Raw genomic sequence first — 25,852 nt, 5'->3', positions numbered from 1 at the left:
AAACAACAAGTTCTCCGAAGCCCTGGAACTACTTCGACCATGGTGAGGTCCTGTTATTTGCTGAAGTTACTGTAAATAGATAGTGTAAAGTATGCTGTCTGGTAGCTGGAGATTAATTTAAGGCCTCTGAAGATAGTAGCTTTCATTTATTCCCTTTTGTCCAAAAGCATTTCTCAGTATCTTTGGGTTTTAGCAGTTCCCTTGTTTCTCCATAAGACCGTCGCAAAACCTGTTAATGAATCACTGAATTGTTCTATTAGAGTTTATCATTAAAGCTGCTGTCCTCGTGCAGAGGGGAAAAGCAGAGGAGTAAGACCTTATCCAATGTGTCTTTGATCAGAGAATTTGTACAGTGGAACTGCTTTTGACAGACAACAAAGCTGGAACAAAACTCCAGAATACTGGTTTTGTTGCTTTTTATATTACATTTTGAGTCACAGTAGTATTTACCCTTAAAGCCCACCTTTTGATCTTACTACAAATTCTACCTGTTCCCCTGTTACCTTTGCTCCACTGAGAAGAAAAGCATGGCAGTGCAGATGTAGGGAACTAAATAATACTGAAAGGTTTGTAGAGTAAACCTAGCTTACCTGTGATTGTGTGGGGAGGCAATCTGGGTGGCTGTTCACTGTTCCTCTCCTGTCTGTCTCTAAGATGTGCGTGATGTTGAGGGATGTGTCAGTGACAGGGATCTGTAGTTTGTACTAGTAGAGCGAGGTAAAGTTTGTGCTCTGCAATTTGGTGATATTAAGACTGGACGAAGAATGATGGGTTGGTATTGTTAGGTCAGTAGTGGTGGACAGGTGGAAGAACACGGTTAAATGAAACCTTGGGAGGATGACACAGCTATCAAGTGTTTGCTTTTAGTGTTATGGAGAGCTCAAGTGTAGAGGAGGTAGGCAGGAATAACACCTTTTCCGATTAGCTGTACTTAGGCCTAAGCTTCTCCTCTCTGAGCACTGTGTAGTGTTACTTGTAATAGAGCAATTCTTTGAGAAGACGCACCTGCACTTATGTATGCTAAAACTGGTTTTGGGTAGTATTGCAAAATACTAAGTTCTACATGCAAGGATTGTGCATGTGTGTATTACCAAATACACACACATAACATTACCCAAATTTTTTTTGTATTTTTCATACATATATTTCATTTTGCATTGTAAAACAAAAAACCTCTTGTTTCATACCATAGCGTTTTTATGTACAATGAAGTGTGTGTTTTAGTTGACATTTGGTATGAAGGAAAAAAATACTGTAAGTTCCGTGGTTTTGATGCTTTGAGTCCCTGGCAGCTAATATACTTTGAGCTTATTATATAGCATATTCAGCTAATCTGCAAAGGAGGACCTAGCCTAGCAAGGAAACAAAAAGACACCTGTAAAAAAGAAAAAGCCCAATGGTTTGACTGAAAAATAGCTTTAATAACTTTAATAATAGCTTTAATAACTTTAAGTTACACTTAAGTCCTTAAATAATGTAAAGAATTTTAGGGAAAGTGTTGACATACTTAAGAAGACTAGAACATATGACTCATTAAGATTCTGAGAGCTAGGTTTGTTTTAGTTGGGCAAAAATGAGACTTGGGCATTAGTCTAATAGCAGTCTGGAGCTATTGAGGGGAAGTCGCAAAGATAGAGACGTCCTTCTGCATAATGGCAGATGGTAAAACAAGAGGCAGTCACCACAAGTTGAGGCTTAGGAGGTTCAAATTGGACGTTAGGAAAAAGTACGTTAGTACAGTACCAGAGAGGCTGCCAGAGGTGTATGCAGTCTTCATTTTCTTGAACCTCTTGAAACTTGGTTAGACAAAACCTGAGTTTGCCTGATACAATGTTGGCAATAGTGCTGCTGCAACTGGTATGTTTGAGTATATGACCTCCCACAGCCACTTTCCCACAGCTTTTTTTTGTTGTTGTTGTGTAATTATATTGTGAAAGACAGGCAGGTTCAATATAGCCTTTTATGCAGGACTGAGCATGTGTGTACTGACTTTTCTGTAACACAAATTCAGATTTTTGTGTCTTTGAATCAAGTAGTAATGTTAGAAGTATGTCCTCACTTCTTAGATTAAGTGAAAGCAGGCGAACGAGTATTTATGTCAAGGCTTAATTAGCTAAATTAAATAGATATACCAGCGGACTATAAATGGGATATAATTAAGTGCAAATGTTTGTGTAACCCAGTTTGGATATTTTTTTGAACTTGCTGCGACAGTATTTTGTGGGGGCAGACATGTAGCACCCAGTGGAAGATGGTAGTTGCTAGGTTATGTTCTCATGTCTGTTGCTTTCTTGCTTTATTCTTCTGTCTTTTCACAAATTAATGCAAGTGTCTCAGCATTTAGTTTTATATTGTAATTTAAAGTTTTGCTTAAATGCACAAGATGTATATGTTTGCCCTAGGTCTAAAGACAGTATGTACCATGCCCTTGGGTACAGCACTATTTTAGTTATGCAAGCTGCTATGACCTTTGAACAGCAGGATATACAAATAGGAATTTCTACAATGAAGGAAGCTTTGCAAACCTGCCAAAGGTAAGCTCAAGCAATGAACATTTATGAGGTACTTAATCCACTAAGTGTTCTTTCTAAGATGTCCCAGCTGTCTGTATGCTTTCAAAGCAGGCTATTGACAGTAGGATAGTGATCTAAATTTGGAAAGGTGGAGTTAAGTCTCACTGTCCAATTATTATTGGTCAGGATATGTTTTCTAGTATTGCAGAAACAACAGACTTGTTGGGCCTGGGCATGTACAGCCTCTAAAGTTAGTTAAATGGTTGTTTAGCAAGTTGTTTTCAAAGATGGACCCAATAGCCTAATAGGATTAAGTTTGTACTGGGGTTTCTTCTAAAACCAAAGCAATTTTTTTATTATTATTATAAATGTGTTTAGCTTACCTTAAAATTAAAGGACTATTACTCCTGTCAAGGATGATCTGAACCTTTTGCTTCTGGTTTTGCTTGGAACAACAATGAAACAGAGTAGAAAATAGATGTTATTAATGACCTTTATTTTTTTAATTAAAAAAACTTTAGAAAATGCGTTGCCAAAGCTCAAGTGCTTAACAAGCCTCTGACAAAAAAAGAAATGAGTGCTTTATTCTGCTGTACTGGTTCTTCATTGTATTGGTTAGGCCATATTTTTCACGAATGGTCTCCAAAGAAATTGCCTCCCAACGTTGTTAGTTTAGGCATTTAACATCACCTCCTTAGCAAGGACAAACAAAAGAAAAGGAAATGAGACAAAATTATCAGGTACTACCTGAAGAAAATAAAGGGTCAGCAGTTTCTACCTCTTTTTCAGGTGTGCTATCAATTCACAGTTTCATCTGAACTGTGTTGTTTAGTATGTCTGAAAACTAGGTGCCTCTTTGTACTTCACATGGTTTCAATAAGGGCCTCCATCTCTGCAGGATACAAACTTTTATGTGTAAGTGCTCTGGTCTAGTCTGTCACAAAACTCATAAAAATGCAAGATAAAAGCAATCAAACACTCAAAGGTGAAAAACTGGCAGAACTACGTGTGCCTTAATTGACCATTTTTTTTGGTATGCATTATGTTAATCTGTAGTGTCATAATCTTTTCAAGATGCTTCGCTTTTCAGTGTGCAGAGTAATGTAATCAAATGCTAAGCTAATGCTCAGTATTTATAATTAATGACTTTCTGGCTTACAAAGTGCATTACTTTTTCTGAATGTAGAATTGTTTCTTTAGCTTCTTCATAAAGCTGAGTTGTTTGTAAATAGTAATGAATTCATTTTTGGAATGGCATACTATATAAACTAGCAATTGGTAACATGGACAATAGAGATCTGTTGAAAGTAAAAGATGTGACTGTTTTGGCATCATATCTGGCATAAAATGCCATAAAATACTGAAGTATTTATGTTTTAATCTATGTTGAAAACAGCTCCTTTTGATTTTTTATTCTAATTCTGAGTACGAGTTTAAGACATGGAAAAAAGTTTATTCATAAAACTTTGAAGTCTAGTTCAAGTGACTTGCCCAGCATCAGAGAGACCTCTGCAGCTGGTGGGTGGAAGTGGAGTGGAAGCTATTGTACGCTTAAAGTAAATTAAATCCATGCTTGGAACATCATTCAAGGTTGGATAGGCTTCTGAGTCTAGATGCATGCCAGTGGCCATGATTAGACTATTCAAAGAATTGCAACTATGGGCAAATTATCACTTTACTGTCTACAAATTGTGGTTGGAAATGGTTAAGAATTATAAATATAAAGTTCAAGTTTGTGTTGAAATGTTGCTCATGCTGTGTGGGTTTCTTTTCTTCCACGTACAACTGATGTAGATTTAGGAAAAGAAACACAGTGGTGGAATCCTTGTCCAATCTAGTTTCTAAACAGTCAGTGGATCAGTTGAGTGAAGGTAAGTGGTTTATAATACAATTAAAATAACAAAGTGAAAAAAGCTCAAAAACACCCTACCAATGTGTACAAATATGCTTAACTCTGTTACTTGACTAGTGTATTACAGTAAAAACCAAAGAAACCACCTGAATATTGGGGTTTTTAATTGGAATTCAAAGCTTCTCAAAATGGGGGATTCAGCTTAATATTTTTTTGGCTCTGAGCATGCATGAATTAAGGAATGCCTTTCACAACACATTACAGGACTGAAGAGAAATATTTTGAGGTTTTTTCTCACCCCCCCCACCCCCCCCCAAGACAGCTCCGAAAAGTTTAAGAATCATTGGTGCTGTGGAATACATCCTTTTCATTAATTGCATTGGAATCTGAATATATTAACAGGTTTTGTGCTTGTCTGTTTTGCCTTAAGGTGTTTTGGGAAATGGTATCAGTACATTGTTCATGGCTCTGAAAATTCTGATCTCCTATTTCTGATTTGGGCAGAATCAAGTACGCATTTTTTCCTAACCTGACACAAAAGAATCTTCTTTAATACTGGACACATCAAACTCACCATGTGTGCACTGTACATACAGCAACCTTGTGCATGTGGCTGGTCTTGCAGCATGGGTGCAGAGTAACTCGTGTCATATATGTTAAGTCAAATATAGTTTAGTGCTGCATGAGGACAGAAAGTCTGCCTGGGGCTTTTGGTTTATTGAGCATGACTTGGTGAAAATGTGTTCATAATGTCTTACTAGACTTAGGAAAAGCCTGAGTCACAGTGAGTGTTACCATTCATCAGTAAAAGTTTTTTCTAAGATGTGGAAAGAGGGTTGGAAGACCTAGTTGCTGTAGGCTGATATTTAAACTTAGGATCGATGGAAAGTGCAGGAGATCATCCACCAGAATGATAAGTAGATTTTGCCCTACGCTGAAGTCAGCTCTGGCAAGATCAAAGTTTTTGTCTGAGAAGTGAAATAGAAGACTTCTATTGGGATTTGTGTGTTACAGCTATTATTCAGCAGTTATCAAAACAGCATGAGCAGAATCTTGCTTTTTTTCCTTGGCAGCATTTTATTTGTTCCATTGACCCCAAGCAGATAATATTAACAATAACTTTGCCGACAGTAAATAACTTTTCTTTCTTATATAGAGGAAATGCATGCTGAAATCTGCTATGCTGAATGCTTACTGCAGAAAGCAGCTCTCACCTTCGTACAGGTAAAGTCAATAATTTATTCTGCATCTCTGTGTAGCAGCTTAATGAAAAGATGTTAGTGCTTGTAAAATATTGTTCCCACACTAGATACGGTATTTAAACCCAACCTTTTTTTAGTGAATGAATGTTATTTCATGGCAGTGATTGAAAGTACAGTAAATGCTGTGCTGCCCAGCAAAATCCTCTCTTTGTTTATGTGAATAACCAAAGATGTTATTGATGCCCAGGAACTAAAACCCTAAGGTATATTCCAGTCTTACACAGATGGTGTGTTTTAAAGATAATGCATCACATCTGACAGTGTCCAGCACTTTTTTAAAAAGATGCTCAAGTATGAGGAAATGCCTTGTTTAAAGGTGCAAGTCTTTTTTCACATGAAAAGGATAGAATGTTTCTCAACTAATAAACTTCAACTGGTGCGCACTTGTCTCCCATTCAGTATCACTCTCCATGCACTTTTAACATGTTGTTAGAGTCAATGTAGTAATGAATAATTATAAAATGAGCATGCCTTAGCATTGCTGCGGTAATAATTCAGTTCATAGAAAGATTTGCTCTTTAATACTGTCTGGTGCTTCTTGTTTAGCTTGTTCAGGGACTTCATGTTACAACGTTTTCAAATTCTATTTGAAATTTGATTCCTGAATACAGGAGTTGTTACTCATACTTTTTTTACGTATGTGAGTGTTTTGCAAATGTTTAATGAATGTATTTTTAGATAATCCCTTCACATACAAATTATGAGGAAGAAGCGAGGCACAATGGTACTAAGATCAGACAGACCTAAAATGTTAATTTGGTAAAGTTTTATAGACCACTTAATATAGTACTTTGGCTGGAAGTGCCAGGAAATATTATTAATGGAACGCCAGTCTTTCCTATGACTGACTTTCTTCTTTATGAACCAAATGGAAGCAACCCTCTTTTTTCTTTTGTGGGTGGGGTTTTTTTTTAAGCATGAAGAGAATTCTTAAACAGTTGTTGAAGGAGGTGAGTTTAGGACTGTATAAAATGAAAAAAAACTTAGGGGTATACTTTCTCTAAAGCAGCACCTTGCTATCCATCATGTCAGAGATCTATTGCTGTTGGTTATAATACCCTGCTCTGCTGATTGCTGCCATGCTCTGTATTTTTCGTCCTTGACTGACCTTGATTCACCTGAGGATGATGATGGTAATGAAAATGTAACCATTCAGAAAGAGGTAGCAAGAATGCTTGTACTATAACACTTGCATTTGGGTGTTCAGTCTTGCAGACAAAACAATTGAGGTCTTCTGAAATCGTGACCCTTTTATGGAAGCCAGAATTCCCCTTGGTGGTTGATTCTGAGGTTTTTCGTGCTTTTCGTTTTCCACATCATATATGCCATCACCAAATATTTAAATGTGCATTTCTGAAATGCCTGCACATGTTCCCCTTCTGCGTGAATTCTAAGAGAAGAAATTCTGTTCTGTTGAACTGTTAACCATCTTGCTTTTCAGGAATTTATTTTTGATGGCTAGTACATTGTGGCTTTACTTCGATTTTTCTAGATATTAATAAGCACATATGTTGGGTAGTACATGTGGTTACTGTTGGTCAGCAATGGAAATTCATCTGTTTAGGGGATTCTTTGGTTTGTCTTCTGCCAGGTCCTGGGCTTGCTTATGTGTGTCAGAATCGTTATTTCAAAAACTTCTAAAAAGTTCCTACAGCACCATCTGGTGGAGAGCTTTCTTGTTCCACTTATATGCATTGGAAATTCTGTTAAAAGTAACTCTTTGACTTTTTTTTACCCCCTTCTTAAGTTCTAAAATTTGTAACATGCACCAGAGAAATGTTTCCCTAACAACTTAAAGCAAGTGTTAACTTCAGTCTTAAAGATGAGTCTAATAACTGAAAAACATTTTTAATATTTCCAATGACCATTAAATTATACCTAAATTTAAATGTAGCTGGAAGATTTTTATGTATGTAATAGCTGAATGCACATTTTTGTACAATTAGTGGTTTTTTTCTTCCAGGATGAAAATATGATCAACTTTATCAAAGGTGGCCTCAAAATTAGGACAAGTTACCAAATATACAAGTAAGCCATTAGAAAACACTTAGATTCAATGTTGGTATAAGCGGGTGCAGTTGCATTAATGCCTCCAAAATAAAAGGGAGTATTTTTATAGCAGTCATAATGATTATTATAATTAATTATTAATTTCTAAGTCATGTTTCCCCTTCCCTCCTTTTTTTCCCTGCACCAAAAGAGAATGTCATCAGGTGCTACAGGTGACTCAGGGGAACAAAAGCAAAAATGAAACTTATTACCAGTTTGAAGGAGGAGTAAAACTTGGAATCGGAGCATTCAACTTGGTATGACTTTTTCAGACTATAGAAAGGCCATTGCGATAATTCTGTAGGATTCTTTCTTTGCAGATACAGTACTGTAATCCTGTTTTAAAAGTTACACATTTGTAAAATGGAGAGACACGCTTTGAAGGTTTTATGCAATATGAAAACAGCAGTGGCTTTTTGCATGTATGCATTCTAGGATTTTTCTACTAATTTATTCTGAATTGTGTTTAATTCTCTTGCACTAATTTATGTAAGTATTTCTTAAGAGGAAAAGCATCTACATATGCCTGTGTGTAGCAGGAATTTTTAACATGCTTTTGCTATTGGTTACAGGATACCTGGAGTGACTGCTTTTATTCTAACACCCCCATGTATACCATTCTTCTGCTTCAGTGGCATACCGTAGATTGGCATAGATAATTACGAATTCAGAATAACAAGCAGTGGTTTACTGAGTTTGTGCAAAAGAAAACTGGGTACATCCACTAGCATTTTTCTTTACAATTTAACTACAGTTGCATTTTCACATCTGTCATGGCAATGGTGAGAGTTGATTTCTGCTGGAATGATAATTTCTGTATCATTCCAGACTGGAGCTGGCCAGTTCTGAGTATGGTCAGAACAACTCAGGTCTATCTGCACCTGCCAGTCTTTAAAACCCAAGCAAGTGGCTGTGTTCATAAGTGCTCTGACCTTTCCTATTCTTCATGAAGTCTCCTCACTGGGCAGCTTAACAGAAGTCTCTGCTGGACAGAATGTATTAGGGTGAATGGAGCTTTCAAAAACTGACCTTCAAATAGACCTTCTTGTAATGCTTGTGGTTGTGATCTTTAAGTTTTCTGTTGGGTAGGATGTGGAGAATGCAATTACAAGGTGAACAAAAAGAGCATGTAATAGAGGGCTAAAGGATGATAACAATAGCTAGTATTTCTAAAACAAGTATGCTTGCTGGTCTGCTAATTCAGCGCTCCCACAGTAGGAACAAGTAGAACTTTTGTCATACCATTGTATTGTTTGATTGGCAGTAAAGAAAGATGACAATGGTAGATTGTAAGTACTACCAAAACAGATAATACTTTTATTCCAAATGATCCACAATTTTCAAACAATTCTGATTAGTTGAAGACAGACAAATCTGTCATTACCTGAAGAAGCACAGCTGGACTCTGTCTTGCTGTTTCCATGCTTGATGGTCATCAAAGTCCGAAGCTGCAGACTAATTCTATATTGTTGATCATGCATGTCTATTTTCGAGTTCTTTTGTGTTTTTACTTTTTCATTAGTATGCAGTGGCACTTGTAACATAGTAAGTGGCATTTTGGACTCAAGTTTATAGTGGTTTTACTTCTTTTTTAATATATATAAGTTTTAATTTAACCTACTTTTCTTTGAATGTATTTCAGATGCTGTCACTTTTGCCAGGAAGGATCCTCCGACTTCTAGAATTTATTGGATTTTCTGGCAATAGGGTATTGGATCTGATACTTGTTTTTTTCAAATTAGTCTTTTCCCAGATAAAGACTGGATGAATTTTACTTCTAGTGTGGAATATATGATGTTAAATGATCTGTGTTGTTTATCAGTATTCTAGTGTTGTTAAAAAGGTGAGAAGTGGGCTAGACGATGCAGACATAAAAGCACATATGGTGATATCCTGATCTTGAACAACCATGGGTAATGACCACTCTCCTTCAGAGGGTTTTTCAACTTGCAATTTCCTTTCCTTTTGCTGATCCTTAAGCAGAGGATATCAGCTTTCTTTTCTAGCTTATACAGTCAGAAATTAATGTTCCTCATGCTAGTAACTGGAGGGAGAGTCACAGTTCTATGTTTTTCCACCCATAATCCCAGCCCATTTCTGTGGGAGAAGGAATTTCTGAGTATCATGTGTCACTGTGGAATCTCAGTACCTCTTTTTCTCATGGATGAGGAAAGTGAGTGTAATCATAGCCTCGTTTTTGTAAACCTAGCCTTGTTTTTTAAGTATCTTACAGCCCTTTAAAACTCTTTTTGGCACCCATGAGAAAGAAGAAAGAAGAAAAAAAAAACCCCAAACAAAGCAACCCACAGAATTATACGTAACTAAACTTCAAGTTATTAGTGAGGTCACCACATGGTCTTATTGCTGTTAGTTTGTCCACAAATACCATTCTGCTTATGAAAAATTAGACTTCAGTAGAGACCTGTTCATTCTGTTTCTTCCTGCAAAAGACCTTGTTCATGCTGCAGGTCTTCCTTAATACCTATTTTTGCCCTGACTGAAAAGGCAATAAAAGCTGAAACGAAAAGAACAAACAGTTTTGGAGTATCACCACATTTTTTTGTATGATGCTTGAATTCTCCTATGCGGTAAAGTTCCTGTTAAGTTAATATTTGTTTTGAGGCAAAACTGTTAAAATCTGATGTTTCTGAAGAGGCACTGGTTTTGAGACAGGAAGCTCTGATCTCATCTCAACAATCCCCCAAGCAGTCAAGTTGTCATGTAATAACGATAAGCTGGAAAGGATGGGAAGAAGTTTCATGTGTTAAGAGCTGAATAAGCCTTCATGAATCTGGATTCCTTTTCTCAGCGCACACAAATTCCATTGTAGCTTCTGGAAATTATGTCTAGAAGTTGGCGTGTCAGCAGAGCTAATATTTTGAGCAGAACCTCAAAACAGTGGCTGACTTGATGGAGGAGAATTGAGGATAACCAGGAATTTCTGTGCAGGAAGACTCTTGCCACAAAGCAGCACCGGAATAGTTGAGAGAGATTCTCACAGAACACAGATTTAAAGATGATATTCTGAAAGGCTCACAGCCAGAAAATAGTGGGGAAGGAATGTAGACCTGTGCATCTGCATGTGTGTGGTGTTCCCATTTCACCAGAGCACTGGTAATTTTGTTCAGTGTTAGCTTAATCTTCTCCTTGCTGAGTGCTGTCAGCTGTAGCAGAACTGTTTTGCTAGAAGGTTGTGTCGGATCTGAGATAATGAAGTGCTGAATTACGAAATACTTATCTGAAAGAAAAACTGGATTTGGGGGAGCCAGAAATTATTAGTAGTAACTCTGTATACTGATAGTTAATTCTGCATGTGTTTGTGATGTTTCTTAGGAGTTGGGCCTCTGTCAACTACGTGAAGGCGCATCTGGCAGCAGTTTGAGGGCCATTCTGTGTACTTTCACCCTGTTGGTTTATCATACTTACGTCTCCTTAATCCTTGGTGAGACCCACTGTGTAGCTGTTCAGTCATGCTACACATTATGATAGATATTATGATTTCTTTGAACTGAATTTCAAAACTGTGGCCAATTAACTTTGTAACAGGATATTGCTGTATGCTTAATTATGATCTGAAACAAATCTCTGACTGACAAAGCTATGTCTGCAGAAACAGTGAGAGTAGATACCATTGTACATCTTGTTCCATTTGCAGGGCTGTCTCAACATGCAACAGGAAACTGTCACAAAACACTTCTAAGTTCAGACAAGTCCTTATTCATAAATTAATGTCAGATATTGTGAAAACTATCTCCAGAGAGAAGTCTGTACTCCTAAACAATTTACTTGGCAGTTCAAACATGTAGAGAATTAATTGCTTTTGCCACATGGGGCTAAAAGTCACCATTAATTCTGTATATTTGACATATAATTTCATGTTCTTTACTTTGAGAGTATTTTAGTCCTTGTCCCTCAGGCTCATCAGGAAATTAAAGAGAACTTCATTTCTTTCAGTATCACCTGTATTTCATTACTGAGCTCAAAGTTAGGAAAGGAAGCAGCTGAGGAATGTTTTCCTAACTTGCTAAAGCAATTAAAGGGCCTTAAAAATGTAACTAGGATCTGTAAGGGAACAGTTTAAAGAAAATTCATATATTCTATTCTGTTTCTACTTACAGACCTTTACTATCCTAAAAGCACTTAGTAACTTCAGGACAAGAATTCATTTTTATAGAAACACAGTATGATGAAATAATTCTGCTTTTACATAAAAGCAGTCATCCATTAATCTATTCAAGCTATAATACGATTTGGAAACCAAAATCTTAATCTATGAAACTCTTTAAGTACATTGAGGTTGGTTTGTTATTTTTTCTAGGTACAGGGGAAGCCAACCTTCAGGAAGCAGACAGTCTCCTTGAACCCTACCTCCAGAAATTTCCAAATGTGTGTATTCTCAATAAATTTTATAACAGCAATGTACTTCCCTCAGCTTAAAATAGTAACTGGGTATTTTTCTCATCTCCTTTCAAGGGTTCCATTATTCTATTTTATGCTGCCAGAATAGATATACTGAAAGGAAATTTTGAAAAGGTAAACCAATTTTTTCTTTTTAAGGTTTTTATTTGTTCAGTGTTCAACTTGGGGAAAAAATATCTCATTCATTTAAGTAACTTATTTTAGTTGGCTGGATAATTATGCTCTTATCCCTGTTCATGTTCAGTGTCAGTATTGATTCCAGCTCTGTCTCTGTGAATAAGACCAAAAGGAAAGTTTATCTCATTTTACTAGTCAGGTGTTCTCCACTTGAGTGCTAGGAAAGAATTTGCATTGTAATTAGACATGCCTCTCATGTGGAGCTGTGATTGAGCCCATTTTCATCATTCTTACTAAACTACATCGTAGGCACAGTTGAGGTTCCAAGAATGCATAGCAGCCCAGCAAGAATGGAAACAGATTCATCATCTCTGTTACTGGGAACTGATGTGGTGCCACACCTTCCAGCAGGACTGGCTTCAAGCATATCGGTATGCAGACCTGCTCAGCAAAGAGAGCAGGTGGTCTAAGGTAAATGGGCAGGTGGATGTTGTTATGATATACCAGTAGCCTCTCTGCAGTTAAATTTGCGTTTCAGTTTGCACAATAAGTGTAATTTTTGCTTTCTTCTGAAACCCGTAAGCAAAAGCGCAATGGCACCAAAATAGTAGGTTTAACTGGGTGGTTGGGGAGGAATTTTTATTTCACATTCTGAAGCGCCAGAGCCATAACTAACAATGCTTCAGCCCCTCTAAAAATGGAGGTACTTACCAGAGTTGTGAGAAAGAAGAGGGAGAAGAAAATTGTTAGCTTGCATCTCAAGTCAAGGTCTAACATTCAGTAATAAAACTTGGTTATAAACAGATGAGAGCAGGCCTACTCAGCAGATGATTTGCAACATGAAATGAGGAGGCTGCTGGAGACAGGTTCTCACAAGAAAAGTTGGCGTATCTACCTTTTCTTTGTAAAAATGTTTCTCAAAGTGTGAACCAAGAACAAGGTGCAAATATCATTTTTGTCTGTTCCTTTCTAGATCACTGTTTTATTATGCTTAGTGGAAAAGGGGATTTGTCCAATTCTTGACATAAGAGGAAGAGAATAGTATATTCAACGTGAAGTGCAAATGTCTTGAACAGAATTATGGATGTTTCTTTTTTCTCTGCAAAGTCCAGTTATTGAACTTACCTTGAATCAGTACTCAGATAATTTCTTCTGTTTTTTCAGGCATATGTCTACATGTAACAGATCATGTAATAACAGTAATGGACTTTGGAATAGTTATGTCATTTAACCTCATCTTTTTATCAGTTATTTGCATAATAAATTGTCCTGTTCTTTGCAGGAGACACTTAGCATTCTGACTAACTTATTTAGATTATTAATAAACACATTGAAAATAAAATTATAGCATAATTATGTGACAAAGGAAATGCTAAACTTCTGTAGTTCCACCTGCCTGAGAATTACTGGAAACACTTTGCTGCAGGAAGTGGGGTAAGATATTTGAGTCCTGAGTGTATTGACTGAACACAGCAAATTAGATGTGATAATATGTTGCTATTTCTTTTTGAAATAGGCAATATATGTATTCCAGAAGGCAGCAATTCTATGCATGCTTCCAGAGGATGATTTGAAAAGGACTGGTGAGGACATTGTATCTTTATTCAGGTAAACATTTATAAAGCAACTAGACGTGCAGTCTTTTTTCCCCCCATATAAAAGTTTTCGACTTGAGTATCTTTGTCTTGTGTGACTTGCTTCCTACTTAAAACCATCAACTTTTCAGTTTTTCTTTGCTTTTAGCTTCAGTTTTTCTCTTTGCTTTTAGCATCAGAATATTTAAAATGCTGCTTTTATCAGCAAACATACGCCCTACAACTATGTTCTAGTGGTGTGAAACAACTTAAGATGTTACAATTCAGAGGCAAACAGCAAATCTTACTAAATGAAATAAGGTTAAATAAAAATTACGTAACACAACTTCTGTTTTCCATTTTCCCCTCTTTGTAGACAAGTGGATGGTCTAAAACAGAGAATTGCAGGAAAATCTATCCCAACTGAGAAGTTTGCAGTAAGGAAAGCTCGACGCTATGCAAGTTCTCAACCAGTGAAGCTGATATTACCTGCCTTGGTATTTATGCTTGCTTTCTTTTTGTCCTTTTCAAATAGAAAAGAAATAAGTACAATTCATTATGCGGGGAAAGAATAGTATTATCAGGTAGTATGTGTCTGCGTTTTTTAAATTATATTCTTAAAGAATTATTGCATTAATGCAATGGGATTTTTGGGAAATATACTAGGGGCTGGATCATGCTACCAACTACTAGCAGACCAAAACCAGAGCCAGATTTTCCACATGAAAGTTCAAACATACAGAGAATGATTGCTGTTGCCACGTGAGGCTGAAAGTGACCTTTCAGCTAAAACCTGCATGCGTTTCTAGCATATGTTTTCATGTTCTTTAGTTTGGCAGGATTTCAGTCCTTGTCCTCCAGACTTACTAAGAAGTTAAGGAGTACTTCAGCACTTTCTGTTCTTCTCATGAAAATGAAGAATGGTGGGGTTGTGTGGTTTTTTTTGCTTATATTGAGTCTGAGTAGAATGTGCAGAAGTTAATGATACTTTACTAATGCTATTCTAGTTTCCCATGCTTTTAACTTCAGAGGCATTAGTAGTGCACAGTCTGCATGTGTGCACAGCAATGTGTATGTGTGTGTTTATGTATGTGTATGTTTAGCATATGTGTATGCTAAAATTTTTGTACATGGATAATTTAGCAACAACTGTAGATGAGAAACATAATTTGAGAAGGAATTTCTGAAATTCCGTCATGAAATTCCATCATTGATACAGAAAGACTGCAAAGAAAATCAATGTCAGTTTTAAAATTCATTCTATACTCAATTACGTATAAAGACGTAAGTAATAAAATTGTCTTGGGCTTGTACAGCACAGTGCTATTCAGTTGTGGGTATGTATCTTTGGTCTTGCTGTCATATCCAGTATCTTTTAATTTAAGAATTTTTCTGTCATGGGTTAAGCAAAAATAAAGAGTTTATGCTGTTACTGCAGTAAGCATAAATTAGACAGGACTGCAGAATTGAAACGAATCTAGCATAATGTAGTTGATAGTGTCAATAACACTATTTCAGACTTTGATAGAAACCGTTTGTATCTCCCTCTGAAAACCCACATAGTTACAGCACAAATGTAAGCGGAAATACTTCAACAACATATTTTATCAGCTTCAGAGTGACATCAGGCTTCGTATTTCAGAGGTGCAATTACAATTCAGGTAGAGTAGAACAAATGATACTTTTGTGATTGCGATGATTGAGTAAAGACCTCCGCAAAGTTTAGTATTGGTTAGCATTAACTGTGTATTCTGTAATTCTCTTTGTGTTACAATGTGATAATATTTGATACATCAAAACAAGCATATTGCTTACTGTTGTACTGAAGCATCTGTGAAGCTTTGTGCCAGGATTTGCCTTGTTTATTGTTTGTTGTTTTTTTTTTAAATAAGATTTTGTAGGAATTGTATTGGAAGCATGTGTTAGATGTGTGTACTGGAACCACATTTTTATGCAGAAAGTTTTATCTACTTCCAGTGTTGCTCCATAGGGAAGCTAACAGCCTGTAGATTATAGCATTTATATATAAACACATGCTTTGGGTGCACACCTATAGATGTATACTGTATATACATGCACAACTCCACAAATATACACACAAGTTTATCTATAGTCCTGTACAAAGTAACTACTTTTAGCTGCTTCTTTAGTTCACATAGCAGAGGCCACAAGTTGAACTTGAAATACCTAGTTTTGTTCATGTGTTAATGTGGGTGATGGTAAACTAGTGCGTGATAAAATCTGTTCAGTTTTGTTTTTAAACAGCTATGAAAATACATGACAGAATCCATTAAAAAAGGTGTCAAAACATTCAGAACTTAGAAACCCAGGTTAACTTTGCCAACACACATTCAATGTCATTTTGCTTCCCCTGTGCATAGATACTCTTATGCAACTTTAATTAAATTATTATTAAGGCAAATGTGGTTGTCTTTTTAAACTTGTGTGTAACTGACAGAATGCCCCGTACTAATTGTGGGTGGTTAATTGAAGTTGTACAGAAACTTTTATTCACGGACTTCTCAACAGTGAGTGTTTTGGCTTTGAAAACTTTCATATTGTTTAAAACAAGTTTTTGTAGGCAGTATTTTTAGGTACTCAAAATGTTCCATAACAGCCTCCCGGGGATACTCTTTAGTTAAATATTTATGCAAGTCTATGAGTTTCTCTTGTTTATTTTTGTTTTGTCAGGAAATGATGTATGTCTGGAATGGTTTTGCTATTGTGGGCAAAAGAGCAGACCTCACTGAAAACTTACTGGTAACAATTGAAAAAGAAGAAACTGCTCTACAGAATGATACTAGTAAGTGATCAGTTAAAATGGAAATAATAAACTGGTAAGAAATGCTGACATTTTTCTTTGCTTCTGTTTACTAATGTTCTGTGAGGTAAGTGTTGACTCAGGCAATGTGCTATTAAATCTGAGTATGGAAACTTTGGAGCCGCATGAAAGTTAGCGGTGGTTCTTCAATATGGTCTTTATCCGGCTTGATTGATGCTGCAGAAGAATACAGGAAACTCAAGGATGTGAGGTTATTAGTTACGGAACTTAACTGAGTCTTACTAAGACATTCCAGTCTCTGAGAGCGTTCTTGGAGTGTAATCCGCTAATTTCTTAAATGTCTGAAAAATACTTTTTCTAAACCGATTTACACCACACTGTAACTTTACTACAAAGGACACATACTGAGCAGAATATGACTAAGTATGAAGGAAGTAATGAAGTACTGTGCATGAGTCTGTTTGGTTTTTTACTTGCAGCAAAATAAAACATGTTTGCTAGTTGTAAAGTAAGACATTTTTAACAATTAAACTTTGACCATGGTTTTAGATCTTGATTTATTTGAAGCATAGATGTTCAGGGTAATGTGTAGAGGATCAGTCCATAACTTATTCCTGAAGGAACTTAAGTTCTAGTATTACAATAGGTTTACTGCAGAAGTACCTGGTTTTATGAGGTGGTGCTGTCATCTGTCACGTGAACTTCTCAGCAGACTTCTCTGAGTTCTTCTAGAATGAATAAATATATCTTTTCACACAGGAAACTTTTTTTAATGGTAATTCACTAAAAGTAATTTCTGTTGAACCCAGATTTTAATAACACTTACCAACAACTTAGCAAAAGTTAGTGTTGCTGCATGATTAAAACATTAATTATGAAATGTAAGAGTAAATCTAATTATGATTTACATATAAAATGAGGTGATGCATCAGAAGTTATATAAGGACATACAAGAAATGCATAGCGGTAAAATCTGGGTGGTATAACACACTAAATAAGAGTGACTTGCAAGGCCAAGGCTTAACTGGGTCCCTTATTTTTTTTTATGCTATTCTTCACATTTCTGCAGAATCAGTAGTGTGTCTCTTAAATCTCAAGTGTTTTTCTTTTTTTGTTGTTGTATTAAAACCAAAATGTGGCAATATGCAAGACATCTGCAAATGAAGTAGTGTTCCCATGAGTTTTGTGTGGAGGGTTCTGGCAGAAGCTGTTGGGAATCCAGTGCTGTATCATGGAGAGGCTAATCAGTTGTAACACTGAAGTGAATTTCCTGTCAAATTCCTAAGCAGAGATGCAGAAGGTACCAAAATGAAAGGAACAGAAATAAAAACAGTGTGTATTTCTTATGGAAATGTGCAGTTTAAAATAGGATGTGATCTGGAAGCATATTTGTGTGTTATGCTTTCTGTGTCTTTTTTAGTAATAACTGCAGTCAAGTGTAGTTTTGTTCTGGACTTTGCATCTGTGAGCCTGAGTTGCTTTTAAAGGTATGGACTCAGGCAAGGTAAAGACTCTGATTACCAGAATTGCTGCTAAATTGAGACCCAAAGAAAGTGATTAAGGCTATTAGCAGAGTGTGGCAAGGATACAACATTATTTTAAGAGACAGCTGTCAGTACTAGATAGCTTTAAAGGACTGCTAAGGTGCTGTAAAAAAGTGTGTTAATTATACGCAAAGATCATTTAGGGATTGAGACGACTTAGCGAGAGCTGTTGATACTTTATTCGCTTCAAGTGAACAGGCACAGCAAGGAATCTGTCAAGGATTGAAAGTGGTTGTGTTGTATAGAGCTGAAAATAGAGATGGTAGAAGGAACAGGTGAAAGACATTAGAAATTTTTTTTCCTCAGGATTTCTGGGAATCTTATTTTTCCACAGTTGTGTCATGTCCAAGATAGAAAAAAGGAATTTGTAACTTCAAGAAAAATTCATTTCTTGTGTGTTTTATAATCCTGGTAATGATATTTCCTCTAATATAGAGGACTGCAGGAAGATGGTTCTCCCACATTTATTGCAAGGTTGTTTGTATTAAATCAGCCTGTGCATTTACTGTCATTTATTGTTAGTGTTTTGGCATAATAGCTTTCTTCCTGTGGGAAATACCGGGGAGATACTAGTTGAAGTTGTTGAAGACTGGCAAGCTTTTACTGACATCAGTGCTTGCCCCCAGTAATTTCAATGAATGAGTCCTTTAGGAGACAGTCACATGAATCCAATACCTTAGCCTAGCAAAACAGGCTAGAGGATGCAAAATAATCACCCACTGCGCTTCTGCCTGTCACTAAAAGTGCAGTCTGACAGTTATTATCTACCAAGGCTTTCTGGGTTTAAACACAGACAGAAATAAGCCTGGATGTAGTGACAAAGCACTTCACTGAATCCTAAGATACTTCAGTCTTGAATGTTTCAGAACTGTTCGTGTAGGATTTTTTTGGCAGACTAAGAAAAAAATTAATGTGACCTTAGAGAGTTGGTGATTAATTGTAAACAACATGATCTGAAGGGAGAGTGATTTGCTTCCTGAATTGTTAATGTATGTGCTGCCATCTGTTTATCCATATGTGTTTCCTTTCTTTTCCTTCCTTGCACCCAGCAAATGCTATAAACCAAGGCAACAAAAAAGGACCACGCTCATTAAAGTTATATTTCTGAATTGCTTCACAAAAAACTTTCATCTGGTATTTTTAGTCCTATTGAACATAAAACTTGCTTGAATTTTCCAAATGTTATACATGACCAGTGAAGCTTCTTAATCGTTAGAGATGATGTGAATACTAATAAACATGGTTTCTTGAATTTCTACTGCCAAATAATGTTTCTGAAAAGTTCTGCAGGAAAGAATCCTAGTGTGTTCTTGTGCTTTTCATGTTACTGGTGTTACTGGAGGTCTACCAGTACTCTGCAACAGGGGAAGCTATTAAGGTAATGTAGTGTGCAGGAGGCTTCAGTCTTACTGTAGGTTTTGTTTCCTGTTTTAGGTGTTACCTGTACAGAAATCTTTAACTGATGCCAGTTTAAGCCTGCTTTGTACTGACTTCCAGATACAGAAGACTGGGGAATATCTGGATGTTTCAATTCCTTCTTATTTCTTCTTAACCTGTATCTTTAAAGAGAAAGATACAGATGATATGCACACATCTTCTTCAGTAGACAGTATTTAAAATTGTGCCTGAAAGTTATGTATGTTTTGAGGTATAAAATCTGAGAAGCAAGGTCCTGAGTCCGAATACATATTCCCTACTGAAAAGCTAATTCTTCTTTTCATGACGTCTTCAAATTGTTTGATGTATCTCGCTTTTACATGTTTTTACATTTTACTTTTAGATCGCAATGAATACTATATGGATGATGCATGCATGTTGCAGTTACTGAAGGGCCTCTGCCTGAAACACTTGGGAAGACTCATGCAAGCTGAGCTGTGTTTCAGTAAAGTAATTCAAAGGTAAAAATAACATAAACAGACTTTTAACCTCTATATATTGTAGCTTTGGTTGAAATTTCTGATGCTCCTTTAGAAGCTGTCGTATTAGAATTTTGAATAATTAAATTCAATATCCTGTTAATGAGCTGGAATTAAAATACCCCTGAGAGTAGTTGGAGTACCATAAAACTTTGCTAATATTTTTCTATAGCAATTTAACAATATATAGCTTTATATAAATGTGGTGTTTTAGACGAAATAAATCAAACTGATGGGTAAAGCATTTATATAAATACATTTGGAATTAGTATTTTTGTATCTGCAAAACTATCAGTGTAAGTAAAGATAATTCACATGGCTTTCCTTTTTTTTTTTCAGGATTTAGTACTTCAGTAGTTAATGCTTCTCTGTGCAGATGAGAAATTGTTGTTGTTTGTTGTTGTTCCTTGTTTCAGTTGAAAACTCGAGTTTCGTGTATTACAGATTTATCAAATATGTTAGGTGCCAGATCCATATTTATTGTAATAATTTTTCTTGATATAACATGAGTCATGTATTGATTTTAGTTGTAAACTTAGAATTTTTAGAGTAATTAGGCTGAAAAAGCAGTTTCTAAATGTGCAATTTTTTCTAATATATAATTTAGAAAAATTAATATTTAAGGAGATTTTGTTCTGTATAATTCTGTTGCTTGATATCATTTTCTTGCCATCTCCCCTTCTCTTGCCATTTCTAATATCCCAAGTGAGTTTAGTCAAGCACTTTGCAAGTTACAGAACAGTGGGATTTCATCAGTTACAAAGTAAAGGAATGCTGTTTCTGAAAATCTTGCTCCAAAGATAGTTGACACGGTGGAGGCTTTTAGAGCTGAGACAATTTAAAAATCTTCAGCCAACAATTCCTCATAAAGCGGATGTTTTGCCTGGGGAGGAGGAGAAGTTTTCTGGTAAATTAAGTATCTACATTCTGGTCAGCTTTACCCACTACATTTCTTGGGCTGCTGCAGTACATTAAGACTGTTCATCACATAAGCAGTCTCCCTGCTTTAAGACACACTTTCTGTGCATCAAGGCTTGTCTTGGAGGATGAGGTGCCTCTTTAGAGGTTTTGCTGTCAAAATGTTGAGAGCTTTTCCAGTGCTTGTTGTGAACTTCTTTGTTTTGCAGTATTGGTTGGTGTTATTCTACCCAGATAAGAATTAAAGAGTTGATAGTAAAAGACACAGGAAAGGCCAAGATATGCGATGCCTTCTTCACCTCGTTCTGTAGTGTCAAGAACAGCTTTCAGGAGTTCCAGGTCCATGAAACCTGTGGAAAAGTCTGGAACAAGCAAGAATTACCCTTGATGGAGGAGGGTCAGGTTAGGAATAGTGTGAACAGACTAGACGTACATGTGGACATACCTAAGTACCTAGGGCATTGGCATATATCCATGAGTGCTGAGGGATCTGGCTAATGTCAGTGTGACACTCCATTATCTTTGAAAGGTCATGGCAATTAGGGGAAGTTCCTGAGGACCAGAAGAAAGCAAATGTCACCCCTATATTCAGGAAGGGCAAGACGGAGGATCTAGGAAACTGCAGGCCAGTCAGCTTCTCATCAGTCCCTGGGAAGGTGGAGTAAATACTTCTGGAAACCATGAAGGTCATCAGGAGTAGTCTGCATGAATTTATGAAGGGGAAATCATGCTTAACCATACTTATAGTCTTCAACAATGAGATGGCTGGCTCAGTAGATGAGGCGACAGCAGTGGATGTTCTTTATCTTGAGTTTAGAAAGGTTTTTGACACCACAATATCATCACAGACAAACTGATGAAGTTTCTGCTAGATAAGTGGGTAGTGAGGTGGATTGAAAACTGGCTGAACTGCTGGGTTCAGAAGGCTGTGAGCAGCAGCATGAAGTCAGCTGGAGGCCAGTCACCAGTAGAATAATGCCGAGTTCAATGCTGGGGCCAGTGGATTTTAACATCTTCATTAAGGACCTGGATGATGGGACAGAATGCAACCTCAGCAAATGTGCAGATGATACAAAGTGGGAGGAGTGTTTGATAAGCCGAATGGGTGCGCTGCCATTCAGAGCAACCTGGACAGGCTGGAGAAATGGGCTGACAGCAACCTCACGAAGTTCAACAGAGCGAAGTGGCAGTCACTCCTCCTGGGGAGGAGTAACCCCATACACCAGCACAGGCTGGGGGCTGACTGGCTGGAGAACAGCTTGTCAGAAAATGCCCTGGGGATCCTGGGCATCCAGGTCAACCCCAAGTTGACAGTGAGCCAACAGTGTGCGTTAGCAACGAAGGTGGCCAAGAGTGTCCCGAGTTGGGTTAGGAAGACTCATCAGCAAGTCGAGGGTGATGATCCTTCCTCCCCTCTTAGCACTGGTGAAGCCACATCTGGAGTACTGTGTCTAGTCCTGGAGTTACTGGTATAAGAGAGACAAGTCTAACAAGGGGCCACAAAGATGATAAAATGATTGAAGCATCTGTCATAAAAGAAGAAGCCGAGAGAGCAGGGAGTGTTCAGCCTGGAGAAAAGAAGACCTGAAAGGGTTACAGGAAGGGAGTGTGGTTTGAAAAAAAAAAATAAGACAAACTTTTCTTAGTGGTGCCCAGTGACAGAATGAGAGGTATTGGGCACAAACTGAAATACCAGAAATACTGTTTAAACATAAGGAGAATTCTGTTTTTTTAATTGCCAAGTTGGTCAAACACTGGCACAAGTTGCCAAGAGAGACTGTGGAGTCTCCATCCTTGGAGATACTGGAAACCTAGGTGTACACAGTCCTGGACAGGTTGCTGCCATTGACCTTGCTTTGAGCAGAGGATTGGACTAGGTGATCTCCAGAGGTGCCTTCCAGCTGCAGCGATTCTGAGAATTTCCTGAATTGAGGAAAAGCTGAATTTTCTTACTTCTCTGTTGATTTGTTCAGGCAAGCTAGGGTAAGGGGATCTTAATTCTGTGGGTGGGAAAGAAGTATTATACTGCCTAACCTAATGAACATTGCTTTTTATCTCAAGTTATCTTTTTGGATGGTTGGGGTTTTTTGAACTGTAAGTCGCACAATAGGGTTCCAGTCTTGGAAATGTGTTCATAGTAGCTTGGGTAACATACCACAACACAAATAGGAAGTAGGAAAGAATAAAATTTTGCTCCTGGAAGGTCATGTTGGCAGTATTTTACATCCACTCTTTACAGGTATGATTAATGTGCACAGAGTTAACCAGTAAAAAAAGGTTCCAGAGTGTTTTCTCTGGCCATGTGCTTTTACAGGCAGTGATTGCATTTTAAAATTTAACTGGTCACTTGAGGACAGGTTGTAATTAACCGCTTCTGTATTTTTCTTGTTTTCTAGTGAGAAGCAAATAAAATATGATAGTTACTTGGTGCCATTCACCCTATATGAATTGGGCCTTCTGTACAAACAACAGGATGAGAGAGAAAAAGCAATAAGATATATAGAAACTGCAAAGTAAGTGGATTAAGTGTAGATTAAGAATAACTCAGTAACTTTAGCAATGAAAGCATATGTTTTTTCTTCCTGCCGGCCCCGTTGCAAAATACAAGTAATTATAAATCTGTGTTCTTGATTTGGAAAAGTTGTCCGATACAGTTTAATTTTACACTTTCAAGAAACATTGTCCTTCAGACACAGTGGCATAGACAATATCAAACAAGGCATGGTATGAAGGGAAGATGTTTCTTTTTCATTTAGGCTTCAGAGATGCTGAGGCTCCACTGCATGCATGGAATGGAGTGGAGAGTCCAGAGAAAGGACCTATACCACCTCTGTCCCAGAGAGCAGCTGGGGGGCTTATAACTGCTGCCGTAAAGGTGTTAGTGGGAGTGGGTTAAAAGCCAGTACACTTTTGACCACCTTCCTTTTTCCTTTCACGTCCTGTCACAGAAGAGCAGTAGAGAGCAAAATGCACTGCAGAGCAGCATGTTCACTTCATCTGTAGATTGTAGTATGGGGTAGAATTTGCCCCTTGTGTGTACAGAGAATTATACCAATCATGCGATAGTGTTGTAAATGTGAGTTAGAAACAATCTCCTAAGACCTTTTTTAGAAATATAGTATTTGTTTGCTTTTTTGTTTGTATTACATAATGTGATTTCCCTGTGTTTTATTACTCTGGCTGAGTTGTGTTTTGAAGCTGAACATACACTTTCAGCTAACAGCCTTTTCTATAGTCTTGTAGCTTGACTTTTCACAGCAAACTTCAGTAATTGGGAGGGCTATTGAAAGGTTCAAAATAAGTGAAAGAGATGCTAAGGCATGGATTCAGTTTATCGTTAGTGGTGTAAGTCTCTGCTCAGTTTGTGGATGTAGCTTTAAATATCTCATAAATCATCTGTGTCTCAACCTTTGTTTCCTGTTGAAGGAATGAAGGCTGTTAACTTTGGTACTTCACTGCATGTATGAACTAGAAACAATCCAGGCCAAAAATGTTTTTCTTAAAATAACTTTTGCAGAAACAGCTACAAAGAATACTCTATGGAGTCCAGGTTGCACTTCAGAATTCATGCAGCACTTGACAGCTTGAAGGTGTCGCCTGCTTCAACACCTTGAATGAGGAGGGATGCTTTTCATGCATACAATGCATACAATAGCCTATACAATCTTTTTGCAATCTTTTTTTTAATAGTGGAAAAGAAACAACCTAATGATTGTTTTCTGTCATCTCTGATATGATGTATGTCATTCCTTTAGACTGTTCTTTTTCTGTATAGTGCATGTACTCTATCTACTTGATACTTTAAATAAGACCTTATATTTTGTTTGATAAAAATAATTTAATATTTGACTTGAATGGGGGATATTTTAAAAAAAGTTGGTGCAATAAAGTTTAATGCAAACACTTTATTTTTTTTATATGAAAACAGATGCTGGTTATGCAGTGGAACTGGTGATAATTTCTGCATTTTTTTGAAGGTTCAATTTTCTGCAGTACATTTGATCTTTTTGCCTCTGGAACAAAAATGCTATGTCTACAGATAACCTTACCCACATTTGGCATACCATATTCTGAAATTTGTGTTCCAAAGGAAAAAATTAGTCATCTTTGACTTTGTTTCATTTTGGGAACAAAGGGAACCTGTCTGAAGTGCAGTATTTTTACACTGTCAGATAAAGTCAAGCAAGGCTACAGGTATAATGTCTTTGCAGGCCTGTTTCACTCAAAATAAGTGGTTACAGGGGATACTTTTCAGTCATAGAAAAGCAGGACTACTAGGGACATTGAGAGATCAGGTATTCTGTATTCTTGCCCTAAAGCAGAATCAACAGTCTTATGTCATTCCTGACAGACTTGTTTTAACCTGTTTTTTTTAAGAAAAACTTGCACTGAGAGAGATTTTGTAACTTACACAGGATGTCTTTCCCAGTGGGAAAAGACTGTGAAGTTTTCCCTGACGTCTACCCCAAATAATTCTTGGAACAACTGAAACTGATGGCTTCCCATCTTACTTGTCATGGATGTGGAGAAATGATTGTTCTTTTCCTTTTTTGAAGCAGTCTTTTAGTATTTGAAGACTAACCCCCTTGGTGGTATCTCTGTTCTTGGAATTCAAACAAAATAAATAAAAATTTGCAGAATTTATTTATTTTCCTAATAATGGGAATAACTCATATTAACGCAAGTTGATTGTACATCAAAAAGTGGATGCACTTTTAAACTTGGAGTTAAGAAAATGTGCATATTCTAATCACAACTTTCTACTTCCTACCAAAAATGGGCAGTAAAATGGAGAGAAGCTTTTAAGTGCATGTATTCTTCTTTTCATGTTACTATGTGAACAGCAGTATCAGTTTCCCAATTCATTATATATGCAGATTCTGCTAGCTGTCTATTCTTAAAAATA

The 25,852-nt window shown here is 36.9% G+C and overlaps 1 protein-coding gene across 2 annotated transcripts; it reads left to right on the top strand.

Moving 5' to 3' along the window:
• The first annotated feature begins 2,402 nt into the window (after positions 1-2,402).
• TTC39B (tetratricopeptide repeat domain 39B) lies at positions 2,403-24,638 on the top strand. Of its 2 annotated transcripts, none has more exons than XM_059833506.1 (16): positions 2,403-2,534; positions 4,314-4,384; positions 5,522-5,589; positions 7,591-7,655; positions 7,828-7,933; positions 9,319-9,384; positions 11,010-11,118; positions 11,995-12,062; positions 12,150-12,209; positions 12,522-12,683; positions 13,729-13,820; positions 14,163-14,283; positions 16,478-16,589; positions 19,893-20,010; positions 23,343-23,459; positions 24,464-24,638. In XM_059833506.1, exons 1-16 carry the CDS (start codon positions 2,416-2,418, stop codon positions 24,558-24,560), a joined length of 1,551 nt encoding a protein of 516 aa, XP_059689489.1. In that variant the 5' UTR covers positions 2,403-2,415; the 3' UTR covers positions 24,561-24,638. The 2 variants fall into 2 exon arrangements, with proteins under 2 accessions (XP_059689489.1, XP_009807750.2); XM_009809448.2 differs by having other exon boundaries at positions 4,308-4,384.
• The last annotated feature ends 1,214 nt before the right edge of the window (positions 24,639-25,852 follow it).

Source organism: Gavia stellata, chromosome Z (genome assembly GCF_030936135.1).
Source record: "Gavia stellata isolate bGavSte3 chromosome Z, bGavSte3.hap2, whole genome shotgun sequence".
Classification (NCBI taxonomy): domain Eukaryota; kingdom Metazoa; phylum Chordata; class Aves; order Gaviiformes; family Gaviidae; genus Gavia; species Gavia stellata.
This window is presented reverse-complemented; position numbering and strand designations above follow the sequence as displayed.

What these genes read in the sequence shown, in the direction of transcription:
- TTC39B (XM_009809448.2), top strand. Translation starts at nt 2,416, where the DNA reads ATGTACCATGCCCTTGGGTACAGCACTATTTTAGTTATGCAAGCTGCT. An exon ending in CAGCTCTCACCTTCGTACAG is followed by an intron (nt 5,590 to 7,590) that starts GTAAAGTCAATA and finishes TTTTTCTTCCAG; the next exon opens with GATGAAAATATGATCAACTT. An exon ending in AGCTGATATTACCTGCCTTG is followed by an intron (nt 14,284 to 16,477) that starts GTATTTATGCTT and finishes TTGTTTTGTCAG; the next exon opens with GAAATGATGTATGTCTGGAA.